This window comes from Nestor notabilis, unplaced genomic scaffold, assembly GCF_000696875.1.
Source record: "Nestor notabilis isolate BGI_N333 unplaced genomic scaffold, ASM69687v1 scaffold2887, whole genome shotgun sequence".
Taxonomy (NCBI): Eukaryota; Metazoa; Chordata; class Aves; order Psittaciformes; family Psittacidae; genus Nestor; species Nestor notabilis.
Genome location: NW_009934973.1, coordinates 29,405 through 43,443, shown reverse-complemented (window position 1 = coordinate 43,443; position 14,039 = coordinate 29,405). Strand labels below are relative to the sequence as shown.

Below are 14,039 nucleotides of genomic sequence, written 5' to 3'. Positions count from 1 at the left end.
GAGTTTGCATAGCTCTAAGTTTGTAAGATTTCAGTACAAATACAGAACTTGAGATGACACAGAACACAGCAAACCTGCAAGGAATGTTGAGTTTATTCATGCAGCTGGCTCAAGCGACAAGATAACTTCATCCTTAAAGCACTAAAGCCTTGACTATGTAATGAAAGACTAGGAGTGAGGAAGAGAGGTGGCTGGGATGCCCCAGTTGGGCATGCCCACAGGGGTGACCTGGTGTCTCCCTGGGAGCAGAGCATCTCCCTCGCACCCACAGAGTGCACTTTTAGTCACCAGAATTCTACCAGAATTGTTCTCTAAACCTAAATTTATATAGATTCACAAGATTCCTACTGAAATAGGTAGGCGTGTTCCTGCTGTGTCATTTTGAATATGATTTTTCTCCACAAATAGGTTTATGGAGTGAGTTGGAGAACAGCAGTTCCACACCCTGAAATCATGAGCTATTTCCAGTATCCCAAAGTGGCTTCATGATGACTTCTAAAGCCCTGTTAACTCAGAGCAGGAATTCTGCTCTTTCACCCAATAGGCATCTCTACACATTTGCTTGCTGAAAATAAAGTCAGTACCAGCTTGCAGCCTCTCCTGGCATACATGGACCCAGCTTTATCCAGCTAAACCACTTCCTAATCCTGGTTCAGTACGCTGGTGGGGCAGAGGCTGTGGGAAGCAGGATTGTGCCTTTCTTTATTTGCTGGGCATTTGGATGGGGCAGTGTCAGCAGTTAGTCTGTTGGTGCATCTGACAGCTCTAGTTTTGCATTTGAGATTAAGAAAGTTACAGTCTATTTGTATGTTTCTGAAGTAATGTTGCTATTGGAAAGGAATTCTGGAAGATGGATATCAAAAATAACATCAATGAGCTACTAAAGCTAAAATTACAGGAACTTATGAAATTGGTTAAACATAAAAACCATTAAACTGTTTATTGAAGCTTCACAGATATACTGCAGCTAATGAGCATTTCTGCTATTTAAATAAGCCCAAATTGAACACACATTACATGGATACATAATTAGTCATGGCAGTCAAACACACACAGGCTCACTTTTAAAGCTTTATTTGAGGAATCTTTTCCATTTGATTTGTTTTGTTAATTAAAATATTTTTTCTGTATTCACTTATATTTTAATATTGTTTTTGCAAGTGCTGTAATTTGCTGCTGCTTTTCCATTTGTGTGTGTTTGGTCTGTGAATACAGCAGATTTGGACTATATATTCAGAGCTGTCCTTTTGTTTGGTGTTATTTGTGTTAGCGTCACTTGATAGCATCAGAATAATTCAATTGTATGTTGTCTTTCATCCAGAAGGATCTTTTCAAATGATATATAATACCTCACCAGGATATGGAGGAGAAGGCAGTGCAGCCACTTTGAATTTACAAGAGAAAAGCTACGTTAGTTTTAGGTGTGGGAGTGCACAGATTTTAAAGACAGTCTTTACCCTTCCCAAATCATGCACCAAATGCCCCGTTAGGTATCTAGTTTGCTTATTGTACAGTGCCAAACAGCGATTCAGAGAACCAGTATTTGGGGTCACCTCCTTGCAAGCTCAGGTTTGGCTCTTAGACTCTCTCTTAGGGGCAGAGAAGGGGCTTCTCTTTCTGCAAGTGGTCTAGGACGTGGACCCTGCAGCCTTGCAGTGTCGCCGGGTACCAGATCCAAATTAGGACATTAGGAACTCTTACATAAGATGCTTTTAAATCGTGCCCTTATTTTACTTCACCTAAATCTTGGTATCTGCTGGATACTATGTCAACCCTGCTACCAGGGAAATGTTCTTTCCCACCTAGAACAATACTGGTCAGGCAGATAAATGCCCAGGCCCTGGGGGGATGTTTCAGGTGAGGGTTATGTTGGGCATTCTTTGCACTCAAAAAGCTTTTGGTATAATTATGTCTCGACAACTATTTTAGCACAAAACAATCCAAAGCTAGATTTGAGAAACGTCATAGATCCAAGATAACAGAGGCTATACCCTATTTTTTCCCCACAGGATGAAATAAGTAGTCAGAACTTCCAGTCTGGCATCATTTCTCCTGAGAAACTACATCTCTGATAACATGTTGCCTTCTAACACCTTCACCGTGGTTCAGTCGCGTCTCAGAGAAACAAAAATCATGTATTAAATCCCCAATACCAACTCCTGCAGCACCAGGTTTTCCTCTGGGTTTTTCCAAGCATGTCTTTACAAGCCTGCATGTATTTAGCTGAGAGAACCGTCCAGACCACATGCTGAGCTGGTACCACTGCATGCAAGAAGTTATCTTATACATGACAAATAGAAGATGGTCAAAAGCTTTCTTGACGTGCAGACAGGCAGAGACACAGAGAGAAAGTTAATCTCTTGATTTATAAATGGTACTAACATAGTCTTAATAAAACTATCAGCCGTTGGGAGCGCTTCCCTTAAAAAGCAAACACCCACAAACCAGCAACACCAGGCAACCAACCCAACCCAGACCCTCATCTTCCAGACTGGAAGATGTCTCAGTCTGAACGTTGTGTGATCTTTCAGGAATCCAGCTATTTCTCAAGGAAACCATTTGATAAGTTTTTGATGCTGTTACTACGCAAATGTTATTGTTGCCAAGTTAAGCCACCAAGTACACGCGGGGTAGGAGGGACTGTGCAGGCAATAGGTCTTGCAGATAGATTCAATACTTCTGTTACAAAAACCTGCTGCAGTCTTTCAGCTTCAAACTGTCTCCTCTGATTCTGGCTTCTGAACCAGTTGCATTAAAAATACTTTGAATTCAAGTCCTCTGAGTATCTGTTTGTATATGCCAAGGGGTAAAGGTTGGACTCGATGATCTTAAAAGTCTTTTCCAACCTGGTTGATTCTCTGGCAGCGTAGGTGGGACGAGTAGGTGACAATGTCTGTGCCTTGCTTCCTATTCTGTTGTTCTGCCCTTGATTATGCTCAGCCCCCACTTTGAAATTCACTTCTAATACATGATTTGGGGGTGAAGGAAGATACAGAGCCTGGGAAGAAAATGCCATCACGATGCTGTACGAGAAAGCTGCATTGGAAGCTGGTATAGACTGAGGCGCACGCTGGGCAATGCTTTGCCATCGTACTGGAAAAATACTCTTGTCTTAAACGGGCAGGTTTCTCTTTTCCATATATGACAGCACAACTACATCAGTTTAATTGACCTTGGCAATCTGCATCTGCTAGTGGTGTGTCCCTGAGGGGCGTTGCGATTTTAAGCTGCATTTTATTGCAGGATCTTCCCTTCCTGTAGACAAAGCTATATAAAAACCTTTCCTTTCGATATATGCCACCAGCGTTTGCTGCAAATCTTTGTGGAAATGTGATTCTCTTCATGAAGCTCCTTTGAAGTGGTTTTGCCTTTGTAATAAAACCATTCAAAAATGCAGAATAGAAATAATGTTAATATAGAACAAGATTCCCCCCACCCCCCCCAATGAGCATTTGTGTGTATTTAATGCCATTTGTACAACGCCATGGAGTGTAAAAACTTCCTTTCCTATTTGCACATCTACATTATGTTTAAGGACAATAATAGTTCGTGTGCAGAATGCCTGTATATGCCATTTAAAAGTAGGAAAAAAAATAAGGTATCTTAATATATGTTCAAAAAAATCAGAAATTGCAGTGAAAAAGATGCAAAATCTATTGTCTTCATGTGAACATTTCATTTTGGTTGTGCTTTATGGTGTTTTATTCTTAATATCCGTAACAAGTTTCCAAGTGAGCCTTACTTTTGGGGTGTTCTGAGTTGAAATACGAAGTCCGGATGGTTTTGACTTTATTGAAACATGTCTTTTTCAGCATGAAATTTCTTTAAAACCCGACACACTTTGTCAAAGCCAAGGCTTCGACAGCATCACATTTCCTGGTGGGAAAGTGTTCCATCTGAAAATGTTCAGTCAGGTTTAATAATGACCTGTCAGAAAGGAGTATTTCTGTTGTGAGGGTTGAGAAACGTGGGAAGTAAATTCGGGAGATCTAAATGAATTTCTAGAAATTGCATCAGAAACGTTGGGTTTTGGTTGGAAATGTCACCGATTTCCTGCTGTGCAGTAAGTTGTACAAGAGAGTGGATCGCCGGTTGTTCAGGAGAGAAGTATGTTGATGTGGAAGGTGTAGCACAAAGCTCTGGGTGGAGGGAAAGGGAGAAAACGTAGTCTTTCTTTGTTGATGTTGTTCGTTAATAGGATTCTCATAAGTGCTGGGCTGTTTTAACCTGGGAAATGAATAATGCCAGTGAGAATGACTTTGTGAATCCCAGCTTCTGGAATATGCACTGTGTTCTCAGGGAGTGACCAGAAGAACATCAGCACCAATTGGTTCTTGAGCCTGTGTTGAGTCAGCCACTTATTGTGACACTCGTGCACATTTCTTTCCTTCACAAGTCTACCTTTGCAGTCATTCGGGACGTGGTTACTATTCTGATACTCCCAAGCTGCTGTTCCATATCACGTGTGCTGTTTTGCTGTCAAAGTCCTCTTAGTAATTACATACTTCCACTTTTCCTGTCTACTTTCCTTTTTACTGTAAATTAAGGAAGAGAAAGAACTTGGACCTGCTTTTCTCATTGTTATCAGCTTGCATCTGATGGATTTTAGCAACATTTTCTTTCTTCTACTAACGTATTTGTCATTCCCTTTAATTACAGTCAGAGAGGCCATGGCACCTATCAAGTTTAACAGATGGGGTCTTCCTGAAGTAGATCCAGAAACGATGCAAACAAGTGAACCCTGGGTTTTTGCAGGGGGTGACATTGGTGGTCTTGCTAACACCACCGTGGAATCAGTAAACGACGGAAAACAAGCTTCCTGGTACATGCACAGATACATACAGGTGATGTTTTTATTCTTCTCTTTCCCACTTCTCCTTGCTTTTAGACACTCTTTGAAATAATTTCATTGTGGTTTAGGTTAAATATACAAGTCGTGAGAAAGCGATTACCTGGTGGTTCGAACATCACAAATTCATTCAACTGGGATCACATACTTGAGTCTGGGTAGTTGAACCCAGCCTTCTTCCTGAATCTTAACACTGCAACCTAAGCAACATGTTCTTTGTTCTTGGCCCCAGCTCTGAATTCCACCCGAGGGTAGCAAGCGTCCCTGCACAATGCACAGTGCAAGCAGAAGTCAGAATTGGGTAACTGGGGGAAAGAAGTGAGACCATCAGTGTTAAAAAGTAAAATCTCCCAGTAGTGCCTAAAGTAAAAGTTAAATCACTGCCAATGCTGTTACATGAGGAAGACGTTTTTAGCCTACTAACACTTTACGGAGCGCTCAGGTGATTTACACCTGAGCCAAAGTTTGCTCTGATGAGGCTGATAAACTGGACACAAGAGCCCAATAGGAAAACATGCACACATGGAAATAGTGCAAAGGAGAATTTACCTGAGACGTGTGAATTTAAGGGTTACAGACTCAGAAAGACCTGGTAGCTGCATGTTCCCTCTTGGTGCTCCTTGCGTGTCGCTGCCCTCGTTTTCCTAGTTAAAGAAAGAGCACAAATCCTAGGGGAGCTGCATAGGAACCTTCTGAGACAGGAGAGCCAGGCTGTGTGTGCAGAACCAGCTGACAGAGCGTGCTCATAGTGCAAGGAACTTTTTAGAAACACGATACATGATTCATTCTCCCACAAAAAAGAGATTTGAACAACTGAAGTTGGGACTGTAACAGCTCGCTGTCTTTCTCCCCCATCCATCTGCTCAGAGCCTCTCTGATTGCATGTTTGTGCAGTTTCATGCTGTTGGGGTCTGATTTCACTTCCTAAAAATACTTCAACTGAAAGCTTGTTGTTAGTATCTGTGCATATTTTTTTATCACTTGTTCTAAAGCACTGTTTGTGTCCTGCCTCCTCAGACCCTATGAAAATGCTGAGTGCGAAACACCTTTAATCCCTGACCCGCTTGCTTCAATTTCTCAGCACACAGTGAATTTGGGTAACCGTGATAGGGGGAGAGAGGGGTATCTCCTCCTTTCTCTTTAACCTCTAGAAATACACACATCACTTAAAACCCCTCCTTTATCATGTTGCTTCCTCCTCAAAGCTCGCTTCACACACACACACCCCCCCCCCCCCCCCAAAAAAAATGTATTTAATACTTTGGAAAAAATCTGAATAGTCATGGCTTGAGAATTAGAATTTCAAATCAAGCAGGCTTGTGGTATTAGAGCATCTCTGTTACCCTTTGCAGGTTGCAAGGCAGCTTATTCAACCTTACAGTCTCACCAGGAAGCTAATGGGAAAGCCTTACAGCAATCTTCACAGGAAAGTTTCCAAATGTCAAGTGTCACCTTTCCAGCTGTTAGATGAATGGGTTGCCCAGGGGCGTTTATTTGGATGTGCAGCCCTTGTCAAACCTGGTTGCTGTGGTGCAGAGGGCTGTCATTTGGCAATTTCCTTCGCCAGCGGTTTGGACCTGGTAGAAATTGCAGTGACTGGAGGAGAGTTTGGTTTTCAAAGGAGTTGTTTAGAGGAGGATTGTATGAATCTGAGGTTTACAGGGGTGGCTGTGTGCGTGTGTGTGCATGCCTTCCATTCACAGCCCTGTATTCTGGAACCTTCCCGTATGAAATGAGAAAACACCCTTACACCCTACCTTATTTTCTCTCTGCCGTGAGATTCTAAGGCAAGCAACCTGCCTGTGACCTGTCTGCAGTGAGAACATGTTAAATGGTAACTAACCACATGAATACCACCTCTCCATTTCCATTGTAGTTACAGACCTTCCCCAAAACACCAACTATCTCAGCACTGGGACCTATAAATAATGCAGTCAGCCTTCAGCAAAACCCCCCTGTTCCACAGGGTTTCTCACCCAGCCCAAGACCATGTCAAAGCCTGAAACTCAAACCCACCACCCTGCCCGCTTGCGGCGGGCGCTGTTCGAACCGCACGCTGTTCGTATCCCAACCTACTCCAGGCAAAAGGCTAAGCAAACAGATGGGCCTGATACGTGCCCTGAAACTCCAGCTCTGGCACGTGGTCAAATGAAGTATGAGATCCAGACTCAAGGACTCTCCAGCAGAAATGCCTTATGTTCAAAACTGGGAGTTATTTACAGAAGCTTCTTGGCTGCTCTTATGTTGGAAACTTTCCATCATTAGTTGCCTAAATATCTCCTGCCTCTTAACATAGTCCTCCCACTGTATGAAGCACAGGTTCACCTCAGAAATTGTTGCCTGCAGCTGTGTCAGCTTAGTTGCTGTTAACATGACCAATCAAAGCCTAACTAAAGAAAGTTGTAGTGGAATCTATTAGAAAAGAGTCAGTCTTCCCAGAACCATTCTGTGCAAGTCACTAGAGATCCAAACAGAATCAGCCCGATTCATGCCACCATCTCCTATTCACCACAGACTTTTAGGCTTGAACCTTTTTTGTTATTCTATGAATGACATAAATATTTCTGTAAAATAATCTTAGTGATTTATTTAGGTTGGGGTTTTTAATGGCCCTCACTTTTACCCGACAGTGACTTCACAATCCTGTGCAGAAGCAATACAGGCTGCTGTTCTCTTCTATGCCTCAGTCACCATTCATTTCTTTTTGATCAGTGAATGGGATTTAATAATGTAATAGTTCTATTCAGGGTAATTCACAATTAGTGCAGGACTAACTTCTAATTTTCTATGCCTGCCTTGACATCAAAGACAGCTCTTGCATTAAGTTTCTTCCAGTATTTTCTTCCTGGACCACTGCACCAGCCTTAATGCTTCACTCTGGCTCTATTCAAGCATTTAGGTGGGGAGTGTTTTCCCCATATGTGGCAGTGAGGCTCCCATCTTCTTCTCCTCACTAAAACCCCTCTTCAAAAGGGACTTTTCCTTTCTGGTTTTTCAAGTTTTCTTCTATTTAAATCTGTTATCTCCCCAGTGTGGGCAGCTTCCTTTATAGTCTTCCTAGACTGACATGTACATGCTACCCTTAAAGAATAGAGGGCTGGATCCTAACTGATGTAAATTGAACTACACTAAGACACTATTCAGTGTGAGTTTTGAGCACAGCACAGTGTTCTTTTGAACCAGTATTGTATATTTGCTATTTTTTTCTTTATGCTGTCAAGAATATATAGGCTTTTATATCTGAAGAGTGTAGTTGTTGGTTCTTTTCTGAGGGTTGACTATTCTCCTGTATTCCTGGAGCATGCATGAAGATCCGTTATTTCATAGTCGATCTCAGTGATGGGTGGTTCACAGGAAGCTTGGCTTTGAAGCTGTTAGTTGTGTTGTCTTCTGCTTTTCAGGATAACCAAAGGAAAAATGGAATGTCCCTTTGTTTAGCTGGAACAACATATGAAACCACTAGCATGGAGATGAGTAACAAAGCACCTCCTGCAAGAAAAGGTGGACTAAATGCAAGAACAGGAAAGCTGGTGTTTTAGGGAATGTGTCTTTTCTAGAAGCAGAATGCCGGGAAGGAGCTTAGAGAGAGACCCCTGAGCAACCTGCTGTAGTTGACGCTGCTTCGAGCAAGGGTGGTGGCCTAGATGGTCCCCAGGCATCCCTTCCAACCTTTCGAGGTTGTATGAGCTAACAGAAACTTATTTAACAGAGTTTAAACTTATTTAACTGAGTTAAATAATGGATAATTGGAGAGAGGATAGAAGAAGAACATACGAGGGAGAAAAGAGATGTTTTCATCGCAGGCTTAAAAATAGAGAAAGCAGGAGTGAGATGGAAGTGTTCAGGAAAACTCTTCCAGGTACTAGGGTCTGTAGAGAAGGCTCTCTGTGAAAAATAACAGCAATACAACTACTCACTTTCACAGTCTGTCTTTATTAAAGGCCTGAAAACGGAGTTAGACCAGATCGCTGTGGTTACGAATTCTCTCCATCTAAAGGAAATGAATGTCACAAATTGTATCAGTGCTAAAGCCGAGTTCCTGTCTCTCAGCCCTGCGCTACAGACTCCGCTGCTTTTGCCTCTAGGCAGCTCCTGGTTAGAGTAAGGTAGGGCCAGTGCATGCAGCATGTTGGGATTTTTCACCACCCTATTCCAGTAGCCAAAGAATTGCCGTAACTGGAACGATAAGTACGTGCAATGTTGTTGGCTCAGCTGGTTGGAATCAAATTAGAGGAAGAATGGACCATACTTCGTGCCCTCCATTTTTAAGAATCAAGGGAAGAGTTATTATAACTAAACCCTTGCCTGCAGGCTTTCTTTTCCTATTTGTTTGTGCAGTGTCAGGGAAATCCTTCATTATAAAGACGATTTGACTTTCAGGAAGCTATAAAACATTTTTGTTTGCCAAAAGTTTGGCTTTGTAGAAAACAAGCCATCAGGGCTCAGTAAATTTATTTCTTTTATAAGCTTTTATTGTGCTGAAAGGAAAAACCAGCAAACCCCCCATAAATAGAGCAAAAAGGGAAGTGATAGGAAGGTGGGAGATAAATCTGCAAGGATGTATAGCCACTGGCGACTGAACCTTCAGCTGCATCCTGCCCCTGTGTGTTTTTAAAGACTTGGATTATTTCATTGAAGCATTTTTAACCCTCCCTCTGCCACCTGCATGGGTCACCTCACGTTAACAAACTATTAAGCACACCTCGTGATGCTCGAGTGGTCTGAATGGAATTGTTAGTTGTATTGCTCTTTGGCAGGGAAGCCTGGCAGGAAGAAGAGGTCTCTTTGCACATGGTTTGGGAAGAGGCTTCTGACCAGGTTGCATGATGACATGCATGAGGCAAGGGTAGTTTTTGCATGGGTGTGTTCAACCACCTGGTTCAAAAATGGATTTGTTTTCTGTTCGATCGCAGAAAGCGTATTTGGGTTCTCTAGTTAAGAATCACGCTCAAGCAACACTCATTTTAGGTGACACAGCTTTTAGAGATGAAATTGTCTTGCTTAGGAAAAGAAACAATAGGATGTAACTTAAGCTGTATATTAAGCACTTGATCGATCTATAGAATCCTAGAGTCAACTAGGTTGGAAAAGACCTTTAAGGTCATCAAGTCCAACCATTATAGGAATCAATATCTACAGCTGTACAAGCAAGGAATAGTTGGTGAGCAATCCACAGACTGAAATGCCTTCAGAGGGAGCATTTGAACAATTCCGGAGAGGAAATGAATTAACAAATAACTGCTTTCCAAATGGACAGTTGGGCTCATTGCTCACATGTGCACATAGAGTGGAACTGGCCAAAAAGAGGGAGGAATATCAGCTGGGTGAGGTCATGATGCTGATGGGAGTCAGGTTCCAAGTGTTAGTGATCTTTACAAGTTAACTTTTCTCCATGTCCACCATCAGCAACGCCTTCAGGTTCCTGTCATCCAGGCTGGACAATCCCAGGACTTTCAGTGCTTTTAAGCCATCAGAAGATTGGGCCCCCCGAAATGCATCATCTCGCAATCAAAGACTTGGGGTCAGAGTGTGACCCGTGAATCCAGGCAGTCCCCAAACAAAACAGACAAGTGAACTCTGGGGGTTTGAACCAGCCTGGGAAAGAAAAGGCACTAAACCAAACCTGAACTCCTGATCCCACCCATGCTTTTTAGTTTTCACAGGTAAAAATGGGATAAGCAAGTTCCTTTTAAAAGCAGAACACCAACAACCCAAAAGGCTGTTGTTTGTAAGCGCTGAGGTTTTTACTCTGTTACAGAAAATGTTCACTACACCTCCAGTAGCGGGGTTTGGGTTTTGCCCTGCTGAAGAAACCTTCATTTTAAGGATAGAATAAACTTCCACTCTGAGGCTGTGATCTTCTGTTGGGACTTACTAAGAACACCGACTGTGCAGGGCTTCTCCGTGTTAGAAATTCCTGCTTGATTTCTTTGTCATTTTATCCAGTCATCCATCTGAGTGAGCAAAAAGTTTCATTGTACTTGCCACGGCCGGGCTGAGATGCTCTTTGGGGGTGTGTGCATGGAAAAAGATGTTCTCTCTACAGTTTCTCCAGTGTTGGATGCAACATGACCATGGAAAGCTTTTCACTGGCCCTCCAGAGAAAAGGCTGTCTTGACAATGAAAATACAAGTGACCGCGGTGTCGCAGCCGCAAGGTGTATGATGTTCTTTGATCCCAAAGCAGTCTCTTAACTTTTGTCACCGTAGAAGTATTCTTATTAATACAATTAAATATTCAAACACTAATAGTTTTGCATATATTGGTTTGTGTCCTGTTGCGGAGGCTGGGTAAAATCAGTGAGTGGGGTGGAAAAGATGCAGGAGTTCCAAGTACACTGAGTGGGGGTTGAATATCCTGCACATGGATCCTGTCCTCAGTTTTCACTCTCTTTGTCTGTGTATACCCCTTTTTGTATGGGGATATAAAATGAACTGTTTCATTGCTGTTATTATTCAGTTCTTTCTAGCCTGGAATAGGATTTCAACATGAATGCTATTTGGATGGAAGACCTTATGTATGCGAGCGACTGCATGTGTTGATTTGCAAGTCTGAACACAGAATACTTAAACTTTGGGTTATTATATAGGAATTATTCCTTTATCAGAGTTAATAATAAATTATATAGAAATGAATCAGCAAACATTCCTGTGATTTCCCTTTGGGTTTTTTTTTACAGTCCTTACATGGTGTTGCAGTTTCCGCTGTTCCGGAACTACCACTCTTCTATACTCCCATCGATTTAGTAGACATCAGTGTAGAAATGGCTGGACTGAAGTTTCCAAATCCTTTTGGCCTTGCCAGTGCAACCCCTACTACTAGTTCTTCAATGATTCGAAGAGCTTTTGAAGCTGGATGGGGCTTTGCTGTCACTAAAACGTTCTCCCTGGATAAGGTAAGGAACTATTTAAAGGTATATTTAGCACGTAACCATTTCTCTGTAGATTTGAAAAATCTGAATCTTTGGGGAATGGCACTATTAAATATACATTTATACTATTTATACTATTTATCTAGTATTTATACTGTTATATTTGTACTATTTATCTAGTATAATTTATACCATTTATCTAGTATAAAGATAGCAGGGCAGGGTATGGTACATTGTGTAAGTCAACTTGTCTGGGAGGTTCCAACAGTGCGCTGTAAAGGTGACACGATTTCTGGCTTTGTTTGCCATTAGTTTCTTCGTATTTATTCCCCAACCTTTTATTATTAGCCAACTAGTACAGATAATAGTCCTTTTTCTTTTAAATATTGCAGTGCAAATGTTTTCTGTGAGGGATCAGAATGCAGAGGGAATGAGTAACAGCTTTATCACACAGCTCATGAAAGGCGGCTTCTGTGCCAGGGACTGCCAAGATAAGCCATTGAAATCGAGTTGCAGTTGCAATGTGATAATGTGGGTGTAAGTTTGAGGCTGGGTGGGTTGTAGAAGAGAAAGATGGAGACAACGTAAAACAAGTCTATGAAGGGAAGAGTAGTTGTGCTGAAGGTTTGTATTACATAAACCTTCATTAACATGTAGTGGAAGAGGAGGGGGTTAGAATTAAGTCTTAAAGGCTGTGGCTCAGCGTGGCACCTAAAATAAAGCATTTTGTGTAGATTTAAAATGTGTAATTGCTTGTTTGAATTGAGAGTTACATTCAGGATGGGTTTCCTGTTGCTACATTCAAACTGACAATGTGAGACCGAGCCAGAAGTTTAGGCAATGAAACCAAAGAACAGTTTTGATAAGTGTGTTCTAGAGAAAAGAAACAGGGTTTGGGCTGGGAGGCAGATAGTTTGGCTTGTGGAGGGAGGATGAGGATCCAAGGTAAGTCCTTGGGACTGAGTAACAGTCCAAGTAATGGTAGTTTCTCAACCGGTGACAACAGTAGTGTGGGCTGAAGAGAGCTTTTGAGATGAATTTGGAAACAAGGGGCTTTTATGCCTGGTGCAGAGATGGGATGTAAAAGTGTCCTGGTGGATGAAGACCTTAGCAGAAGAGCAAAGGTGGGTTTGTTACTCTGCTACCCCTACGTGGGAAAGTACCATAAGTGAATGAACTATAGAGGGTGGCCTGTAATATGGGGAAGATCTAAGAACAAAGCAGTGCATGACTACAGCATACTGTAAACTATGTCAGACCGGCTTCTGCTGTCGCACCTGAAGTAGCCCTGAGGAAGTAAACGTTCCTCTGAATAGCAAAGAGATTCCAATCTTACTTCACAGGGTTTCTTATTGAAACACTTTTCCGGGACATAAATGTCACGGAACTATGCTTAGAGCTGACTTATGTGTATAACACAGCATCAGCTGTGATTATTCAGTGCCCAGGCTAAAGGCAACTCATAGCAAGCGCTGAGATTTATTTATTTATCAGGTTTATTGCTGGTATACTCACAGTCCTGCCAGACTGCACGTTGGTTACTGTGTATCTCAAGAGCGAAACAGGCACTGGCTGAGTTCCAACCTGGGTGGGAGTCCAGGAGGAAAGACATGCATGTTGTAGGAAGTGGTGCTGGTGCTCTAGTAAGCAGCAGACTCTGAGTCACTTCTCAGATGGCGACTGCATGGTGTTTCACTGAATGCCATGCTCTGGAGGTGTGACTCGGATGGAGATCTTTCAAGGGAGAGGATTGCTAAAAGCAAGTAGCTCAAGTGGGTATAAAATACTTTTATATATATATATATATTTGTTGCAACAAGATGCAAAATATTACAGATAGTATTTATTTTAAGGAGACAAAGTTCAGACAAGTGCTTTGGGCGAATTCTAGCCCAGGGATCCCTGCCCATGGCAGGGGGTTGGAACTGGATGATCTTAAGGTCCTTTCCAACCTGACCCATTGTGTGATTCTATGATTTCTAGCTAAGCTTCCTTCTAAAGTTCAGTCAGAGGCAGTACTCTCTGATGCCTAAACTCGTGAATCACATTGCTACGTGCAGTAGGACTGTGTCCACCCAGATGCTACCTACTTTTTCTACTACTGTATTGTTCCCCGTAGTGGACTTCCCCCCCGGTGTTAAGCCTTAGTATTTGAGATGCTTGCCTGGGAGGTGCTGCAGACATCAATTTGCTTTTATTTAGAGTAGCAGCATGGTAATTAATGCTGCAAAAATAAGTATTTCAAATGGGATGAAACAGTCAACGAGGTGCAGCAGTTCTTATGCTCCTGATTATTTGGACATAAATCTTGTGCAGTGT

At 42.2% G+C, this 14,039-nt stretch overlaps 1 protein-coding gene across 1 annotated transcript in view; it reads left to right on the top strand.

Annotated features, from left to right (window-relative positions):
• The window catches only part of DPYD (dihydropyrimidine dehydrogenase), a gene marked incomplete at both ends in the record, with an annotated part of 117,121 nt that overhangs the window by 73,943 nt on the left and 29,139 nt on the right, over nt 1-14,039 (top strand). Inside the window, 2 exons of the mRNA XM_010017593.1 lie at nt 4,660-4,844; nt 11,529-11,744. Of these exons, the coding sequence (XP_010015895.1) occupies nt 4,660-4,844; nt 11,529-11,744 (401 nt within the window). The remainder of the gene's footprint in view (nt 1-4,659; nt 4,845-11,528; nt 11,745-14,039) is intronic.